Below are 20,811 nucleotides of genomic sequence, written 5' to 3'. Positions count from 1 at the left end.
ATTTTGGCATATATGGATCATCCTTTGCCACCACTTGGTTTGTTTTTGCAAATCAAACTCAAATCTCTATCTCTAAGTCAAACACACATGTTGAAGCATAAAGAGAGTCATTCCAAAAGAGATTGATCAAATATTTCAAAAACTCCCCCTATTTCCCATAATCAACACTTCTCCCCACAAGAAGTCAACTTTTGACAAGAGAGACAATAAGAGACAATAAAAGAGTTTGACCCTATTTCCCATAATCAACACTTCTCCCCACAAGAAGTCAACTTTTGACAAGAGAGACAATAAGAGACAATAAAAGAGTTTGACAAAACAAATAACTCTATTCTACTATTTTCAAAATCTCTCAAGTGGTAGCTGATCCATTTATTGCTTTGGCCTTTATTTTCTCCCCCTTTGGCATCAAGCACCAAAACGGGATCAATCTTGGCCCTTTTTAACCCCATTGCCTCACCAAAGTCTGCAATTAAGAGCAAATGGCAATAAGATTTCATGAGATGAACTTGGAATAAGTTACCCTCTCATCGGAGTGCAGTGGAAGTCTTTCATGGTCCAAGTCCACCTTTTCCCTTTCAATCCTCCTTCGAGACTAAATCATCAAACTCAAACACATGGTTAGTCTCAAAGGGTCAAGTTGTAACACATCTCCCCCTAAACATGTGCATCACTTTGCAACTGACTTGTGAGGTCCAGGGAGTGTTTGTACAACTTGAGCACCACAATAAGCAACAAAATGCAAAAAGGAACATGATCAAAGGCATAAACACATGTATGCTACAGTTCAATCCAGGTTCCGCGAATCTAAGACATTTAGCTCACTACGCAGCCTGCAAAAGGTCTTCTCATCTAGAGGCTTGGTAAAGATATCGGCTAGCTGGTTCTCGGTGCTAACATGAAACACTTCGATATCCCCCTTTTGCTGGTGGTCTCTCAGAAAGTGATGCCGGATGTCTATGTGCTTTGTGCGGCTGTGTTCAACAGGATTTTCCGCCATGCGGATAGCACTCTCATTATCACATAGGAGTGGGACTTTGCTCAGATTGTAGCCAAAGTCCCGGAGGGTTTGCCTCATCCAAAGTAGTTGCGCGCAACACTGTCCTGCGGCAACATACTCGGCCTCAGCGGTGGATAGGGCAACGGAAGTTTGTTTCTTAGAATTCCATGACACCAGGGACCTTCCTAAGAACTGGCACGTCCCCGATGTACTCTTCCTATCGACCTTACATCCAGCATAGTCGGAGTCTGAGTATCCAACTAAGTCAAAGGTAGACCCCTTTGGATACCAGAGCCCGAAGCAAGGCGTAGCAACCAAATATCTAAGAATTCGCTTCACCGCCACTAAGTGACATTCCTTAGGATCGGATTGAAATCTAGCACACATGCATACGCTAAGCATAATATCCGGTCTACTAGCACATAAATAAAGCAAAGAACCTATCATGGACCGGTATGCTTTTTGATCAACGGACTTACCTCCTTTGTTGAGGTCAGTGTGTCCGTCGGTTCCCATCGGAGTCTTTGCGGGCTTGGCGTCCTTCATCCCAAACCGCTTCAGCAGATCTTGCGTGTACTTTGTTTGAGAGATGAAGGTGCCGTCCTTGAGTTGCTTCACTTGGAACCCAAGGAAGTAGTTCAACTCGCCCATCATCGACATCTCGAATTTCTGCGTCATCACCCTGCTAAACTCTTCACAAGACTTTTGGTTAGTAGAACCAAATATTATGTCATCGACATAAATTTAGCACACAAACAAATCACCATCACATGTCTTTGTAAAAAGAGTTGGATCGGCTTTCCCAACCTTGAAAGCATTAACAATTAGAAAGTCTCTAAGGCATTCATACCATGCTCTTGGGGCTTGCTTAAGTCCATAGAGCGCCTTAGAGAGCTTACACACGTGGTCGGGGTACCGTTCATCCTCGAAGCCAGGGGGTTGCTCCACGTACACCTCCTCCTTGATTGGCCCATTGAGGAAAGCGTTCTTCACATCCATTTGGTACAACCTGAAAGAATGGTGAGCGGCATATGCTAGCAAGATACGAATTGACTCTAGCCTAGCCACAGGAGCAAAAGTCTCCTCAAAGTCCAAACCTGCGACTTGGGCATAACCTTTTGCCACAAGTCGAGCCTTGTTCCTCGTCACCACCCCGTGCTCGTCCTGTTTGTTGCGGAACACCCACTTGGTTCCCACAACATTTTGCTTCGGACGAGGCACCAGTGTCCAAACTTCATTGCGCTTGAAGTTGTTGAGCTCCTCCTGCATGGCCAACACCCAGTCCGGATCTAGCAAGGCCTCCTCTACCCTGAAAGGCTCAATAGAAGAGACAAAGGAGTAATGCTCACAAAAATTAACTAATCGAGATCGAGTAGTTACTCCCTTGCTAATGTCACCAAGAATTTGATCGACGGGATGATCCCTTTGAATCATCGCTCGAACTTGGGTTGGAGGTCCCGGTTGCGCTTCTTTCTCCATCACTTGATCATCTTGTGCTCCCCCTTGATCAATCGCCTCCACTTGAGGTACCTGTACGTCACCTTCGGTTGGGGGATGCACCATAGTTGAGGAAGAAGGTTGATCTCGTTCATCTTGTTCCTGTGGCCGCACTTCTCCAATCGCCATGGTTCGTATAGCGGCTGTCGGAACATCTTCTTCATCTACATCATCACAATCAACAACTTGCTCTCTTGGAGAGCCATTAGTCTCATCAAATACGACGTCGCTAGAGACTTCAACCAAACCCGATGATTTGTTGAAGACTCTATACGCCTTTGTATTTGAGTCATAACCTAACAAAAACCCTTCTACAGCTTTGGGAGCAAACTTAGAATTTCTACCCTTCTTCACTAGAATGTAGCACTTGCTCCCAAATACACGAAAGTACGATACATTGGGTTTGTTACCGGTTAGAAGTTCATACGACGTCTTCTTGAGGAGGCGATGAAGATAGACCCTGTTGATGGCGTGGCAAGCCGTGTTCACGGCTTCCGACCAGAAACACTCGGGGGTCTTGAATTCTCCAAGCATTGTCCTCGCCATATCGATTAGCGTCCTGTTCTTCCTCTCGACCACACCATTTTGCTGTGGTGTGTAGGGAGCGGAAAACTCATGCTTGATCCCTTCCTCCTCAAGGAACTCCTCCACTTGAAGGTTCTTGAACTCGGACCCGTTGTCGCTCCTTATCTTCTTCACCTTGAGCTCAAACTCATTTTGAGCTCTCCTGAGGAAGCGCTTGAGGGTCCCTTGGGTTTCAGACTTATCCTGCAAAAAGAACATCCAAGTGAAGCGGGAAAAGTCATCAACAATAACTAAACCATACTTACTTCCTCCTATGCTCAGATAGGCGACAGGTCCGAAGAGGTCCATATGCAGCATCTCCAAGGGTCTTGATGTCGTCATCACATTTTTGGTGTGATGAGAGCCTCCCACCTGTTTCCCTGCTTGACAAGCTGCACAAGGTCTATCTTTTTCGAATTGAACATTAGTTAGACCTATCACGTGTTCTCCCTTTAGAAGCTTGTGAAGGTTCTTCATCCCCACATGTGCTAAGCGGCGATGCCACAGCCAGCCCATGCTAGTCTTAGCTATTAAGCATGCATCTAGACCGGCCTCTTCTTTTGCAAAATCAACTAAATAAAGTTTGCCGTCTAATACACCCTTAAAAGCTAGTGAACCATCACTTCTTCTAAAGACAGACACATCTACATTCGTAAATAGACAGTTATACCCCATGTTGCATAATTGACTAACAGATAGCAAATTATAACCAAGAGACTCTACTAAAAACACACTAGAGATAGAGTGCTCATTAGAAATTGCAATTTTACCTAACCCTTTTACCTTGCCTTGATTCCCATCACCGAATATGATTGAATCTTGGGAATCCTTATTCTTGACGTAGGAGGTGAACATCTTCTTCTCCCCCGTCATATGGTTTGTGCATCCGCTGTCAATAATCCAGCTTGAACCCCCGGATGCATAAACCTGCAAGGCAAATTTAGGCTTGGGACTTAGGTACCCAACTCATGTTGGGTCCTACAAGGTTAGCACAAATATTCTTAGGGACCCAAATGCAAGTTTTGTCTCCCTTGCATTTTGCCCCTAACTTCCTAGCAACAATTTTCTTATCCTTTCTACAAATAGCAAAGGAAGCATTTAAAGCACAGTAAATTGTAGAAGGTTCATTCACTACTTTCCTAGGAGCATTATGAACAACATTTCTCCTAGGCATTTGATGAACAACATTTCTTCTAAGCACATTTCTACCAGGCATAGCATGAGAACTAGAAGCAGTCATAGCATAAGAGTCATAAGCATGTGAACCAAAAACATCATGACCTCTAAAAGCATTTCTAGAATATCTCCTATCATGATATAAAAAGGCATGGTTCCTTTTAGCACTAGTAGCCATAGGAGCCTTCCCTTTCTCCTTAGTGGGAATGGGAGCCTTATGGCTTGTTAAGTTCTTGACTTCCCTCTTGAAGCCAAGTCCATCCTTAATTGAGGGGTGTCTACCAACCGTGTAGGCATCCCTAGCAAATTTTAGTTTATCAAAATTACTTTTGCTAGTCTTAAGTTGAGCATTAAGACTAGCTAATTCATCATTAAGCTTGGAAATTGAAACTAGGTGTTCACTACAAGCATTAATGTCTATATCCTTACACCTAGTGCAAATTTCAACATTTTCAACACAAGAGTTGGATTTATTTGCTTCTACTAGTTTAGCATTTAAATCATCGTTTATGCTCTTTAAGATAGAAATAGAATCATGGCATGTTGACACTTCACAAGCAAGCATTTCATTTCTCTTAATTTCTAATGCAAGGGATTTTTGAGCCTCTACAAACTTATCATGTTCTTCATATAACAGATCCTCTTGCTTTTCTAAAAGTATATTCTTTTCATTCAAGGCATCAATTAATTCATTAATTTTGTCTATCTTAGATCTATCTAAGCCCTTGAACAAACATGAATAATCTACTTCATCCTCATCACTAGATTCGTCCTCACTTGAAGAAGCATAGGTAGAGTTGCGAGTACTTACCTTCTTCTCCCTTGCCATAAGGCATGTGTGACGCTCGTTGGGGAAGAGGGTTGATTTGTTGAAGGCGGTGGCGGCGAGTCCTTCATTGTCGGAGTCGGAAGAGGAGCAATCCGAGTCCCACTCCTTGCCTAGATGCGCCTCGCCTTTTGTCTTCTTGTAATGCTTCTTCTTTTCCCTCTTGTTTCCCTTTTCCTGGTCACTATCATTATCGGGGCAGTTAGCAATAAAATGACCAATCTTACCGCACTTGAAGCATGAGCGCTTCCCCTTCGTCTTGGTCTTGCTTGGCTGCCCTTTGTGACCTTTTAGCACCGTCTTGAAGCGCTTAATGATGAGGGCCATCTCCTCATTATTTAGCCCGGCCGCCTCAACTTGCGCCACTTTGCTTGGTAGCGCTTCTTTGCTCCTTGTTGCCTTGAGAGCAATGGGTTGAGGCTCGTGGATGGGACCGTTCAACGCGTCGTCCACGTATCTTGCCTCCTTGATCATCATTCGCCCGCTTACGAACTTCCCAAGAATTTCTTCGGGCGACATTTTGGTGTACCTGGGATTCTCACGAATATTATTCACCAAATGAGGATCAAGAACGGTAAAGGACCTTAGCATTAGGCGGACGACGTCGTGGTCCGTCCATCGCGTGCTTCCGTAGCTCCTTATTTTGTTGATAAGGGTCTTGAGCCGGTTGTATGTTTGAGTTGGCTCCTCGCCCCTTATCATCGCGAACCGTCCAAGCTCGCCCTCCACCAACTCCATTTTGGTGAGCAAGGTAGCGTCATTTCCCTCATGAGAGATCTTGAGGGTATCCCAGATTTGCTTGGCGTTATCCAAGCCACTCACCTTGTTATATTCATCCCTGCACAATGAAGCTAGAAGAACAGTAGTAGCTTGTGCATTCTTATGGATTTGCTCATTAATGAATATAGGACTATCCGAACTATTAAAGTGCATTCCACTATCTACAATCTCCCATATACTAGGATGGAGAGAGAATAGGTGACTACGCATTTTGTGGCTCCAAAATCCGTAGTCCTCCCCATCAAAGTGTGGGGGCTTGCCGAGTGGAATGGAAAGCAAATGTGAATTTGAACTTTGCGGAATACGAGAGTAGTCAAAGGAAAAGTTAGACTTAACCGGTTTCCTTTGCTCATAGTCGTTGTGGTCGTCGTCCTTTTGGGAAGAGGAAGATTCGTCGCTGTCGTCGTAGTAGACGATCTCCTTGATGCGCCTTGTCTTCTTCTTCTTCCCTTCCCTCCGTCTATGGCCCGAGCCAGAGTCGTTAGGCTTGTCATCTTTGGGCTCGTTGACGAAGGGCTCCTTCTCCTTATCATTGATCACGATTCCCTTCCCCTTAGGATCCATCTCTTCGGGCGGTTAGTCCCTTTCTTGAAGAGAACGGCTCTGATACCAATTGAGAGCACCTAGAGGGGGGGGGGTGAATAGGTGATCTTGATAAACTTCAAAACTTAAGCCACAAAAAACTTATTAGGTGTTAGCACAATTATGGCCAAGTGGCTAGAGAGGAGTCAAAACACAATAACCACAAGAAATCAGTCACAGAGATGACACGGTGGTTATCCCGTGGTTCGGCCAAGTACAAAACTTGCCTACTCCACGTTGTGGCGTCCCAACGGACGAGAGTTGCACTCAACTCCTCTCAAGTGATCCAATGATCAACTTGAATACCACGGTGTTCTTGCTTTTCTTTTCTCAATCCCGTTTGCGAGGAATCTCCACAACTTGGAGCCTCTCGCCCTTACAAAAGATGTTCACAGAGAATCACGGAGCAAGGGAGGGATTAGCAACGCACACAAGACTTCAAAAGATCAGAGCAACACGCACACAAGCAGCAATAAGAGCTCGCAACACAACTCAATGAGTACACAACTCCACAAGAGCTCTATATGCTATCACAATGAATCGAATGCGCTAGATCAATGTCTTGGTGCTTAGAAAGGTTGTAGGAATGCTTGGTGTGCTCCTTCATGCGCCAAGGGGTCCCTTTTATAGCCCCAAGGCAGCTAGGAGCCGTTGGGAACAAATCTGGAAGGCCATCTTTGCCTTCTGTCTCGTGGCGCACCGGACAGTCCGGTGCACACCGGACACTGTCCGGTGCCCAATTTGTTTCCATACACAGCGCATCCGACCGTTGCTGTCTGAGTCAGATCTGCGCACCGTTGGCGCACCGGACATGTCCGGTGCACACCGGACAGTCCGGTGTATCTTTCCGACCGTTGGCTCGGCCACGTGTCGCGCGCCGATCGCGCGGCCGACCGTTGGCCTGGCCGACCGTTGGCTCACCGGACAGTCCGGTGCACACCGGACAGTCCGGTGAATTTTAGCCGAAGTCGCCGGAGAAAAACCCGAGAGCGGCTGGTTTGCTCCACGCTGGTCTGGCGCACCGGACACTGTCCGGTGCACACCGGACAGTCCGGTGCCCCAGCCCGAAACAGCCTTTGGCTGTACGCAGCCACTCTCCACTTCTTTTCTTTTCTTCTTCTTCCTGTTTCTAACACTTAGACAAGATATTAGTACACAAAACCAATGTACTAAGGCTTAGAAACATACCTTTACTTGTGATTTGCACTTTGTTCAACCATGGGCACATTTAAGCACTTGTGTTGACATTCAATCACCAAAATACTTAGAAATGGCCCAAGGGCACATTTCCCTTTCAGTCGTCCCCTGCCCTCATGCCCTCCAAGCTTCCCTCCCCTGTCGCGGCCTCATGCCCTGCCAGCTTCCCTCCCTGCCGCTGCCAAGCGCACATGCCTGGTCTGGTCAGGCTGGCTAACGACCACTACCTGCCATGTCGTCCCAACTCCCAATGGCTAGAAACAATCTCAATAAATCGCATCCCAACGGCCTACTCCTAGCCGTGTCCCTGCTCACTGGACATTGCGTGCCCTTGACGACAGGTTGGTGCCTTCTCAGTTGTGCCCGTGTGTTCGCCAAAGTGCACATCAGGCGCCCACGTGTTCCATGAGTATCTCTCCTAGGCTGTTACACCAAGGTGCATGACGTCGCGCCAGCTCAACATGCCCATGATGCCACGAGAGAGGGCTAGTCCTCGGCAAAATAGGCCAGTCGGACAGGAAATTCGCAGGGAAGTGTAATTTTCGGCCTAGACCGAAATCAGCATTCTATCTCTCTCCCTCTTTCCTTTCTTTTAATTTATTATTTCAAGTGTTACGACAACAAAATTAGCACAAAAGGATGACATCAACTCATAACAAACTTTCCAGTGTTTCCTCTCACACCTCATCACGTTACTAAGCGTAATACATACGTTCCAGTGGCACTATACATTAGTTGCAATTAAAGACTTTCTCTCTCTTTATCGTATGTCTGTAAATCTTAAGTCTAGTAAAAAACTTCTCTACCCAATCTTCGATTGATGGAATGGAATTTCATATAAATCATGTATTTACTTTGTGCATCCCATTTCAACTCTATGTTGGTGAAACCACACAAACTTTCAACCTCCATCAAGAAATGATGAGCAACAACCATCAATTGGTATAGTCTCAACAAATCTACCTTTGTTCATCATTCACCAAAGAACTTTCAAAACTCATAGAGGGCATTACCAGTTCAAGGTTATGCCATTTGGGTTGACTAGTGCGGCAGCAACCTTCCAATGTGCCATGAACTCTATTTTGGCTCCTTTCTTAAGGAAGTTTGCTTTGGTGTTTATTGATGACATTTTGATCTATAGTCCCTCCTCGTAGTTACAAGTACTTGTTGCATTTGAGGCAGATCTTATCTACTCTCAGGACACATCAGTTTTATATAAAGAAGTCCAAATGAAACTTTGTTCAAAGGAAGCTGGTGTATTTAGGACATATTATCTCTACTAAAGGTGTGGCTACAGATCCCAGCAAGACTTCTGCTATGTTGCAATGGCCTCTTCCTACTTCTGTTACAGAGTTAAGAGCTTTTCTAGGCTTAACTGGGTACTATAGAAAATTGTTGCGACATTATGGAATAATTGTCAAGCCTTTGACTTCATTGCTCAAAAGGAAGTAGTTTCAGTGGAATTTAGATGCTACAACTGCTTTTGACACTTTGAAGCAAGCCATGAGTAGTACCCCTGTGTTGGCACTTCCTAATTTTGAGGAATCCTTTACTGTTGAGATTAATGCTAGTGATATTGGATTAGGAGCAGTCTTGATGCAGAAAGATAAACCTATTGCAAGCTTTAGCTGAGAAGAATAAACACTTATCCATTTATGAGAAGGAGTTTTTTGTACTTATTATGGCTGTGGAGAGATGGAGACCTTATTTGCAACACAAGGAGTTTACAATTAAGACTGATCACAAGAGCTTGTGTTTTTAGGAAGGTCAACAATTGCATTCAGATTTACATATAATAGTTATGTCTAAATTGATGGGTCTTCAGTTCCATATTTAGTACAGGCAAGGCAAGGAGAATCTAGCTGTTGATGCTCTGTCTAGGGTGGGTCATGTGTTGGCTATGCAAGTAGTCAGTGAGGTCAAGCCTTAATGGTTGCAGGAAATACTTAATTCTTACATGACTGACCCTATTGCCCAACAGTTGCTTACTTCTTTAGCTGTGTATAGTCCTGATGAGCAGGGATTGTCTTTGCACCAGGGCTTAATCAGAAGAGGGGAGCAGATTTGGGTGGGGCACAATTTAGCTCTTAGGACAACGTTGATAGCTGTTATACATGACAATGCCTTAGGTGGTCATTCTGGAATGATGGCCACTTACCACCAATTTTGTGAAATAGTGTGTTGTATGTCAATAGGCTAAGGTTGATCATATTCACCCTTTAGGATTTGTCGGGGACCATAATTAGGGGTACCCCCAAGACTCCTAATCTCAGCTGGTAACCCCCATCAGCACAAAGCTGCAAAGGCCTGATGGGTGCGATTAAGTCAAGGCTCGGTCCACTCAAGGGACACAATCTCGCCTCGCCCGAGCCCAGCCTCGGGCAAGGGCAGCCGACCCTAGAGGATTTACGTCTCGCCCGAGGACCCCCTCCAGCAACGGACACACCTTCGGTTCGCCCGAGGCCCAGTCTTCGCCAAGAAGCAACCTTGGCCAAGTCGCCACGCCGACCGACCGTATCGCAGAAGCATTTAATGCAAAGGTGGCCTGACACCTTATCCTGACGCGCGCCTTTAAGTCGACTGAGCTGAAGTGACCGTCGTCACTTCGCCGCTTCACTGACCAGCCTGACAAGAAAACAGCGCCGCCCGCGCTGCTCCGACTGCTGTGCCACTCGACAGAGTGAGGCTGACAGCAGCCAAGTCCGGCCTCAGGCGCCATAGGAAGCTCCGCCTCGCCCGACCCAGGGCTCGGACTCGGGCTCAGTCCCGGAAGACGACGAACTCCGCCTCGCCCGACCCAGGGCTCGGACTCGAGCTCAGCCCCGGAAGACGACGAACTCCGCCTCGCCCGACCTAGGGCTCGGACTCGGGCTCGGCCCCGAAAGACGACGAACTCCGCCTCGCTCGACCCAGGGCTCGGACTCGGGCTCAGCCCCGGAAGACGACGAACTCCGCCTCGCCCGACCCAGGGGTCGGACTCGGGCTCAGCCCCGAAAGACGACGAACTCCACCTCGCCCGACCCAGGGCTCGGACTCGGGCTCGGCCCTGGCCTCAGCCGACAGTCTCCGCCTTGCCCGACCCAGGGGCTCGGCCTCGACCTCGGCCTCGGAAGACAGACTCGACCTCGACCTCGGAGGAGCCTCCGCCTCGCCCAACCCAGGGCTCGGACCGACCACGTCACAGGAGGCGCCATCATTACCCTACCCCAAGCCAACTCAGGCTACGGGGGACAAGACCGGTGTCCCATCTGGCTCGCCCCGGTAAACAGGTAATGATGGCGCCCCGCATGCTCCATGACGACGGCGGCTCTCAGCCCCCTTACGGAAGCAAGGAGACGTCAGCAAGGACTCGACAGCCCCGACAGCTGTCCTTCCGCCAGGCTCCAGTGCTCCTCCGACGGCCACGACACCACATGAACCGGGTGCCAAAACCTCTCCGGCTGCCACGACGGCATGTACTTAGGGCACTAGCTCTTCTCCACTATACACGTTAGCACACTGCTACACCTCCCATTGTACACCTGGATCCTCTCCTTACGCCTATAAAAGGAAGGTCCATGGCTCTCTTACAGAGGGTTGGCCGCGCGGGGAAGGACGAGACGGCGCTCGCGTAAGCCTCTCGCTCCCTCCCGCGTGGACGCTTGTAACCCCCTACTGCAAGCGCACCCGACCTGGGCGCGGGACAAACACGAAGGCCGTGGGTTTCCCCTTTTACGCCTGTCTCCCTCCGGCTTCTTCCCCCCTTCGTGCTCTGTCTCGCGCCGACCCATCTGGGCTGGGGCACGCGGCGACAATTTACTCGTCGGTCCAGGGACCCCCCCCCCCCCCCGGGGTTGAAACGCCGACAGAATTGTTGCAGTCTCTTTCTATCTCTAAAGGAGTATGGTAAGATATTTCTATGGATTTTATCGAAGGATTACCTAAATCTGAAGGATTTTCTATGATATTTGTTGTGCTGGATAGGCTATCTAAATATGCCCATTTCTTTCCACTCAAGCATCCTTATTCTACCCATCAGGTTGCTCAAGTGATATTTGACAATGTTTGCAAGTTGCATGGTATGCCACTCTCTATTATGTCTGATAGAGATAAAGTGTTCACTAGTTGATTTTGGCAGCAACTATTCTCCCTGATGAATACTAAGCTTCTAATGTCTACTGCATACCATCCATAGACAGATGGGCAAAGTGAACGTCTGAATCAGTGTTTGGGAATGTATCTACAATGTTCTGTGCATGCTTCACCAAATAAATGGAAAGCTTGGCTTCCATTGGCTGAATTGTGGTACAATACTTCATACCATTCTGCATTGGGATGCTCTCCTTTCAAGGCTCTCTATGGTTATGACCCCCCTATGGATGTTGCTCCTCACTTTACTGATGCTTGTGATCAGTCAGTGTCTGAGCTGTGCAAGCTCGATCTCAACATTTGGAATTATTAAAGCAGTAGTTGGCTAGGGCTCAAAATCGAATGAAGCAGCAAGCTGACAAAGGAAGGACTGATAGAGAATTTCAGTTGGGTGAGATGGTGTTACTGAAATTACAACCCTATGTGCAACACTCAGTGGTGTTTCGAGCTTCTCTGTAATACTCAAAATTGTGTTCAAGGAATATATAGTGTTTTCCTTATTTGATGTGCCTCATTTGCATCATAGAGAGAGCATACACAAAATTTGGAGTATAATTCAAACAAATGTTTTAAAAAAAAGAATGCATCATGTTGGAGTTTATATGTTTGTGCATTAAATAAAATAATAATGTTAATGGTAATAGGAGAATAAATACTAGAAGTTAAATCAAACCCTAAATTAAAACTAGGGTTTTTGAAAATAAGAAGAGAAATGGTTTAAAAATATAACTAATATAATTATAATCCTAAAATTGGTATTTTTAATTCCACAATATGACTTGAGAATAAGTTTGACACAAATCTGAATTCAAAACTCTAATTCCAATTTGAAATTAGAAATAGAGAAAATAAGATAAAAGATAAAAAGAAAAAGAATTAAAAACCAGTTGGGCCACCTTCCCTCAATTCTGGCCCACCTCCTCTTTCTCCCCCGTGCGGCCCAGATTACTCCACCGCGTGCGCCTGCGTTGCTTCCTCGCGCGCCGACAGCGGGGCCCGCCCGTCAGTCTCTCGCCCGCTTGCGCTGACTCTGTTTCTCTGTCACACGGGGCCCGCGCACCAGCCGCAGTACCGCCCACCTCCGTTTTCCTCGCGCGCCACCCGTTCCTCCGCGCATGTCGCGTCGTGACTGCAAGCTCCGGAGTCCGTTGATGCCGTCACGCCTACAAATATTGGAGCCGACCTCGCCCGCTGGTTCACCTATTACCCCGCCACCAGTTCTCCACGCCTTTCGATGCGCTACCGCATCCCTTGCAGAGAAGTTGAAGCTGCCGCCGGTGAAACTCACCACCGCGTGTTGCCTGCCCTCGGTATTGGGCCAGGAAGATCACCTTCACCTGAGAAAGCCGTCAGTGCCCTCGATTTGAGTCGAACACCGCCAAGACTCGTGCAATTGCTCGCCGGACTTCGGAGTCCGCCGTGCGCCGTGGGGAGCTAGGTTCGCCTCTTCGATTCACGGTGAGTAGAGTTCTACGCAACATCCTATTGTTACCGCTTCTTGCTGCCGCGTCCGGATTAGAGTTTAGGGGCGGAAATCGCCGTAACGCGTGCTCCGGCGATGGCGCCGCCGTCCCTGGTCGGGGCACCGCCGGTGTTTGAGCCGTGGCTGGGGCAGAGTGGATGGGCCGTCGGATCGGTTCTGGACGGCGGAGATTAGAACCTGGAATACCTCTTCGTTTGATTAAATCGTAGTCATCCAGATCCGATCGGACGAATCTGACAGACTCGGGTTGTGATCAAAGCAACGCTGTAGGATCTTGATCTGGTGGACGAAGTTGCGTACCGCTTCGCGGACGGCGAGATTTAATCCTACGCACTAGAATCAGATCGGACGACCAGAATTCTTAGATACCTCTTCGCGGATCCGTTTTGCACAAGAGTCCCTCTGTTTATTGAAAAGCAACCCGCCATCCTCGGCGACTGTTGACTGGGTCTTAGGAATTTTACACTGCAACCCCTGATCTCTCTGGAAAATGAGGCCCAGTCCATAACAGTATTAAAATCAGAGAAAATAAATTATAAATGGATTTTTAATATGAAAATAAATACTAGAACTTGATAAATCCATAGAAAATTCATTTTAGCTCCAAATTGACCCATTTCAATTTCTAAAATTTTGTAATATTATTGGCTATCATTTAGTGTCTCTCTTTTGACATGAAAACAGTGAGAAAATTAATTTCTCATTTAATCCTACTTCAATCACATTAAACCTTAGGAAATTCATAACTTGAAATCTATAATCCCAAAATTAATGATTCCTGTTCCTAGGTTCTTATTTTAATGTGTAGATTTTTACTGTATATTTTATTTACATGTTTGATGTGATGTTAATTTATGCTATACTATGTATGTATTGTGTTGATGCGAGTAGACGAGCAAGCCACTGTGGAAACTGAGGTTCAACAAGTAGAAGTAGCTGAGCAGGAGCTCATTGAAGGCAAGTTGTGCCCTTGATCACTTCTTTTTACCCAGCCATGTTCTGATTAATCATAATGATCTGCATAGGTTAATTTTGATGGGACCCAATAGGTTACCCTAGTTTGATTATCTTTATACCTTGTTACCACTGAACATTTTGGGTAGTACTTGCTAGTGCTTTATGTGGTTTTGGGTATGAAGATACATTACTCATGATTATACTTTTGTTATCTGTTGTTATTTATCGTTCATGATAAGATCATTATGTTAATTGGAACATGGAGCGACCACCCGGGAAAACAGTGCTACCACAAGCATAGGGTTGTTAAGCCAGCTAGCTTATAACAGAACTGTTTGGCCACAAGCATAGGGTATAAGTACTAGCTAGAGTTGAAGCATTCAAAGATATGAAATGAATTAAGACTAGACACCACTTATCTATGTTTGAGATTGTTCTTCGCCCATATCTCTGGTAACCGAGCAGCAGGCCTCACGCCACGGCATCTGGGCGCGTCGGTGGCCAAGGGGGTGCTACAATAAAGCAACTAGGCCAACCCTAAACGACCCAAATATTTTAACAATCAACAGTCGGATGATGTCCATCCGATCCGTTTCTATAGCGACTAACCGTATGTCGTTAAATTTATATAGTTTTAGCGACCAATCACCAGTCCATAACTTTTAGCAACCAATAGTTAATATCTAATAAGGGTCGCTAAAACTCAACCATCATGTAATGCAACTATGAAAGTGGTTTTTCAGTTCCTATTTTTTAAAGTGACGCATGTACCTCTTCATTTATGTTTTTAATCTGACGGCAATTATCCAATTCTGGAATCAGTTGCAGCTCATATGTGACCAGCAAACAATTGCATATAAAAATGGTATATATATAGTAGCAGTGTTACATACACGACGCATCGTCATACCATCAAGAGCAATCAGCCTAGCTGCCTATACACTGCAGGCAGCTCGTCCGACAGAATGACGGCTCCTGATGATATGTGCATGCACTCCTGCATCTCAACGTACAGTACATATACTACGGTGTACTACATACGTACAGTATACAGCAGCCTGGTATAGGCTGCAGGTAGCTCCATGCTCGATGGATACCTCAGCTCATCGGTCAAACAAAGCTATAGCTAGCTAGCAACCCTGGCAAGCAACCAAACATTTTTTTTTAAAAAAAAACCAATGGTATAGTGATGCATGATACTATATGTATATATTTACGTCATGCATGCATGAATAATGCATGCGACTGATGGGTGGATCGACGCCGGTCTGGACACGACTCTATCGCCAGATGATGCCGGCGAATGGCGGAGGCGGAGGAGGCGGGGACGGCGCCGCGGACACCGCCCAGAAGTCTGAGGGGCCGTTGTCGTCGGCGAGGTGCGACGTGCACGACACTGGCACCAGGCACAGCCCCCTGCTCCTCAAATCCTTCCTGCTGCCCTCCTCAATGCCATTGCCATAGACCTCCCCCTCCTGTGCACATGCAAAACATAACGGATCACTTTTATATATATTGTTCATTAGGCCTAAACAAGAAGTAGCTTAAATAATGAGACTAGGGACGACTTAGAGAGGGTTTGTTTGAGATTATAATCTATCTAGATTATATAATTCAATAACTTTAAACTAATTGTTAGCACTACCGGAATCGCGTTCTTTGCCGAGTGTCTAAGACACTTGGTAAAGGCTATTTTACACTCGGCAAATATTTTATCGGCAAAGGGTTCTTTGCTGAGTACTTTTTTCGGACACTCGTCAAAGACTTTGCCGAGTATTGAAAAGCACTCGGCAAATTAAGAATCGAAAAAAATTCAAAAAAAACAGCAAAATATTTTTTTAAAATTATAGGAACAACTCTCAAACCATACATATTACTTTACCCATCGTCCTATCATTTTTCACTATTATTTTGAATCAAATTTACATGTTTTGTATATAGAAAAGTGCTAGCTTAAATAATGAGACTAGGGACGACTTAGAGAGTGTTTGTTTGGGATTATAATATGTCTAGATTATATAATCCAACAACTTTAAACTAATTGTTATAGTTCAAAAGTCGTTGAATTATATAATCTAGGTAGATTATAATCTCAAACAAACACCCCTTTAGCTAGGGTTTTGTATATATTACTAGTCATATTAAATGATTTCTCTTGTATATGTATATATAAGGCAGCAAAATGTGCCGTTTAATTCTATTTTGGCTAATACCCTTGACTATATTTTGTCAAACTTATACATAGTAAAGGTATCGCCTTTTTTTTTTACAAAAGCTATTTGTATAGACGACAGGGTGGCATCATTTCCAAGTGTATATGAATCCAAACTCAACATTTAAAAATAACCTGCGTAACTGGGAATGTAGAAATATGGACTGCACCTTATATATGTAACCCAAAACATCAAATATTTTTATATATGTGATAATCGAATGGATGAGCATCTACCTGATTGGTCATCGGAGGACCTTGAACTTGTACCATGGCATCGCTAGTGCTATGGTTTAGCAGCAACTGCACGCAGAACAGAATATAAAAAGTTAATTACCGTTACATTTAATAATTCCATGCATGCAGAGATCAATAAATCTCTGTCAGCTAGCTTGCAGTTGCACGTACAGGCAGGCAGGCGTGCAAAAAAGGTGGCCTGCTGAAACGGTCTGGCCGGTGGACGTACTATCATTCAGTCACATGCATATGCATGCGTGCCATCAGTGACAAGTCCATCTATAATTAATGATCAATATCATCGTACATATGATATGCTCACACCGGGATCTACAATTGCCCGTCTTTGCTAAAGTCGACCAAATAAAGTGTGCGTGTGTCAAAATTCTAATTTTTTAGGGCACCTTTATTCGCACGTGACGTGCCTGCGCATGCACCTTTATTCGCACGCACACGTACCGTACCTGTAATACAATTGCAGTACAGTAGTGTATATATATAATACGTACACGAAAGACTCTTATCGTTCACACTTAACTTACGTTATTAGTATTATGTTGTTGCATGGAGTCCCCGTTGTCATGGCCCAAGTAAGGGAAGCTGAGAGCCTGCATGCATCCGTAAAATGTATACATGTGTTAGATTACTTGGCATCATGTACATAAAATATAACAACCGGCCGGGTAATGATAAGCACTTATTACATGCCATTATATATAGCATGAGATCGACACAAGAGAAGAGATCGATCGAGATGGAATATTTATGGTGGGACTAGGCATGCAGGCAGCAATAATCAACAACAGCTAGCAAATTAAATTTACTTATACAAAGCCTTTACTTATATATACCCAAGAAAACAGCAGAAGATCGAACCAATTAATTTACTAAATGGAGCTAGCTAGCTAGGGCCTATTTGGGTCCGCCTCACGGTGTGTTTGTTTGTTCCGGAATCATGACCTAGAACCAATCCAACCAGGAATGCTTATCTAATTTGTATAGGTTTTGATCATCTGTAATCATTCCTGGCCCCAATCATAAACAAACGAACGCAGCCTGAATGAACTGAAACACACGACATTGCAACAGAACTAGACATGCCAACGAGCCATATGCATGCACGCACGCGCTTTAACGGCGTGCTCTTACACCCTGTCCCACGGCCACGCGTGCGTACGTCCTCCTTTTCTTTCACCTACTCTCACGTCACATCGATCCATCTCACTCATATATATCACTGATGTCGACAAGTGCTAGCTACGTACTGCAGAAATTCGAAGGGCTTTCCAGCACTGAAACAAGTGAAAACATCTAATAACTGACGACATTTTAACTAAGAACTGATGAATGTGCCCACATGTGTGTCTGGATTTACAAGAGAAAGATAGATATCGCGAGGAAAAGAAATACAGTATATATTAATAGATCGGATTTTTGAGAAGGACCTCGATTTGACTCAGGAGGAATCTAATGTAGCCAATAGTCTCCTGTAGGACGGAGGCAGTGTCAGTCTGCAAAAAAAAAAAAACAACAACAACAACAAGTAATATGCATATATGCATGTCAGGGACTTGCTTGTTTTCAGTGATTGTCACTCCGCGCACCTCCTAAACCCTAAAGCGAAAGAAACTGCATGCAGAATGCATGGGCAAAAGCATCCACATTTGTATGCATGGGCTGAAAAGAAACGGGAGAATTAAAGGGGGCGGAGCAGCTAGAAGGAGAAGAAACGAATGAATGCATGGCGTCGTAGCAGCAGAATGCATGGGCAAAAGCATCCACATTTGTATGCATCTATGAGTGACAGACAGCAGTGACAATAGGATCATGCATGCTGACATCTGCTAGAGAAGAAAATATATGCATGCAGTGATATATATCCTTTAGTTTGATATGACGAGGTAAATAACCGAGCTCTTAATTCGATCTAGTGGTATGGTCCTTTTTTAATCTATCAACATGCATATAGTGATATATATTCTTTAATCTTTACAATTGATGTAGTATATAGTTAGCTAGGTAAGCAGAGCTAGCCGTGTATATATACCTTGCCAAATGGGGACACTATCTGGTGAAGTGCAGTGATTCTATCCCCAAGCCTCTCCTTTCTTACCTGATGAAACAAACAATTCAGATTTATATAATTAATTCCCATTACCTGTATATGCAGTGATATATCTGTTTTGATCAACACACCCATCCGAAACTAGCTTCGAGAAATGTTAAGCATGTAAAGGCATGCCTTATATATATATTGTGGATGCGCGCATATATATGGCTATAGGCTATCTATCTATATGTCCCCAGTGGTGTGATCAGAACCGTGTTTCTTCCAAGATTGCATGAACAAATGGTGGGCATGTATATACACTCCAGACTCCAGAGAGATGGAGAAACCTTTAGGGTAGACTGTGCTGAAGAAGAGGTCTGAACCCTAGCCTTCTTTGGAGCCGAACCACTTCCAGCGCTGTTACCCTGAACCAAAAAAAATTTAATGCAAGATCATGAACCCAGCTGCAAGAGCATAATGCAAGATCCAAAAATTATGAAAATTTTGTAACTTGGTCGAGTTCCAAAAAAGGAAGAACATGTGTATATATATGCAGCAAATTGGAGAGCGAGGTTTTTTTTATTATTGCTCACCTCAGAAGAGTTATCGGAGTGATGATTCTTCAGATCCGGTGCCGGCGGCACGGTGGTGTTTGAGAAGTCCAGCATGTTGCTGCCGAGGCTTGTGGTGATGCAGGACCTAGGAGAGGACGACGCTAAGAGCGCCTGGCTCACCTGATGAGACCTAATGTTGGTCCCCGATGTCTGGATCTCCTCACCACCACCATGTCCAGGGTCATAGCAATTGTAAGCTGCAGGTCGCTCCTCTAATCCTTTTGACAGTAAAGCTGTGGCAGCGTTGTATCTCTCGTGATCTCCGACTAATCCCCCACTGTTCAATTTTGTGGTTAATTGCAGACATGAATTCATACATGGAAGAACCAAATTGAAGAGAACTCAGAGCGCGGTAGCTAGGGAAAGATAACAAGAAAGGGATGCAGTATTTACAGAAGCAGCTGGCTCCATGACTCCGGCATGCTGCTTTCCCGGCCATCATGCAGATCAGAAGTAGCAGAGCTGTCGTTCAGCACCTCAGGAGGCAGAGGCAGAGGCAGGCCCGAGAAGATTTGGAGGTGGTGCTGCGGGAGGAGGAGCATGGAAGGAGAAGATAAAGGGGGCATCTTGTTGGAGCCCTCTTCTTCTTGCTCCTCGGCACAAGGCATCAAACTACTACTCATCATATTCTTGCTGTCTGTACCGCCGCCACTACTACTCCACACCATCTGCTGCATCAAAGAGCTCCTGAATTCTCCACCCATATCATGCTTGGCTTGAGCACATCACAACAGAAATACTACTCTAGCTGCTATAGCCACCATCTTGCAAAAAGCTCATATCATCTGATCAGGTCAGGGCAATCTTTAGAGCTATAGCTAGCTGCTGTCTGGCCGGTAGCTTTGCTTGTCCTGCTTTCTCTTTCTAGAGATGGGGTCTCTAGTCTCTAGAGGGAGAAAACAACAGCAAGGGAGAAGCAAAAGGGATAGGACCTGTTTGGAGAGGAGAGGAATCTGAGCTTTTGTTTTGTTTTGTATTCCCTGGCCTGCAGGTTCCTTTCGCTTCACTCCTTTATTCATTTCTGAATAAACTTTCGAGCCCTTGCTTTATTTCACTAGCAGGCTACTGCATGGATGTTTCTTTTTTTCCCCCATAGTCTTTGATTTTTCTCTCCTTTTGCTTTATCAAATTGTAAAGTGGTGGCGGAAAGGCACCTTGTGTGACACACATTTTGGGGGCTAAAAGGACTGGTTTGTGGAGAGGGTGGTATTTCTTAATTCGAACCCCTTATATGCATGCTAACCTTTTCAGCTGCAATAAGTTAGGTACAGTTGATTGCTACCAGTACCATTACCAATGAAGACAACCTTAGCTTGCATCTCCAGATGTTCTTTAATTAGATTTATGGATATATTGCGACGATAGGCTTAATCTATTATGTTTAATGTTGATTATTACCAGTGTGGTCTTACTGATACATACTCATGATAGACTTAATCTGTTTCACATAAGCATCTATATTTCTAGGGTGCCGGCCTTAATTAATACGATTCCAGATAACATCCTAG

General features: G+C 45.1%; 1 protein-coding gene across 4 annotated transcripts; it reads right to left on the bottom strand.

The window, feature by feature from the left end:
* Positions 1 to 15,024: 15,024 nt before the first annotated feature.
* Positions 15,025 to 20,285, bottom strand: LOC100191589 (uncharacterized). Of its 4 annotated transcripts, none has more exons than XM_008673802.4 (9): positions 19,697 to 20,285; positions 19,283 to 19,580; positions 19,037 to 19,114; positions 18,687 to 18,752; positions 18,085 to 18,150; positions 17,182 to 17,247; positions 17,044 to 17,103; positions 16,640 to 16,705; positions 15,025 to 15,665 (listed from the first exon to the last, which is right to left on the bottom strand). In XM_008673802.4, exons 1-9 carry the CDS (start codon positions 20,005 to 20,007, stop codon positions 15,471 to 15,473), a joined length of 1,206 nt encoding a protein of 401 aa, XP_008672024.1. In that variant the 5' UTR covers positions 20,008 to 20,285; the 3' UTR covers positions 15,025 to 15,470. The 4 variants fall into 4 exon arrangements, with proteins under 4 accessions (XP_008672024.1, XP_008672025.1, XP_008672026.1 ...); XM_008673803.3 differs by having other exon boundaries at positions 18,085 to 18,126; positions 19,697 to 20,284; XM_008673804.3 differs by lacking the exon at positions 17,044 to 17,103 and having other exon boundaries at positions 18,085 to 18,126; positions 19,697 to 20,284.
* Between the last annotated feature and the right edge of the window lie 526 nt (positions 20,286 to 20,811).

This window comes from Zea mays, chromosome 3 (genome assembly GCF_902167145.1).
Source record: "Zea mays cultivar B73 chromosome 3, Zm-B73-REFERENCE-NAM-5.0, whole genome shotgun sequence".
Lineage (NCBI taxonomy): Eukaryota > Viridiplantae > Streptophyta > Magnoliopsida > Poales > Poaceae > Zea > Zea mays.
The sequence above is the reverse complement of the archived record's forward strand: the minus strand, read 5'-3'. Positions and strand labels throughout refer to the sequence as shown.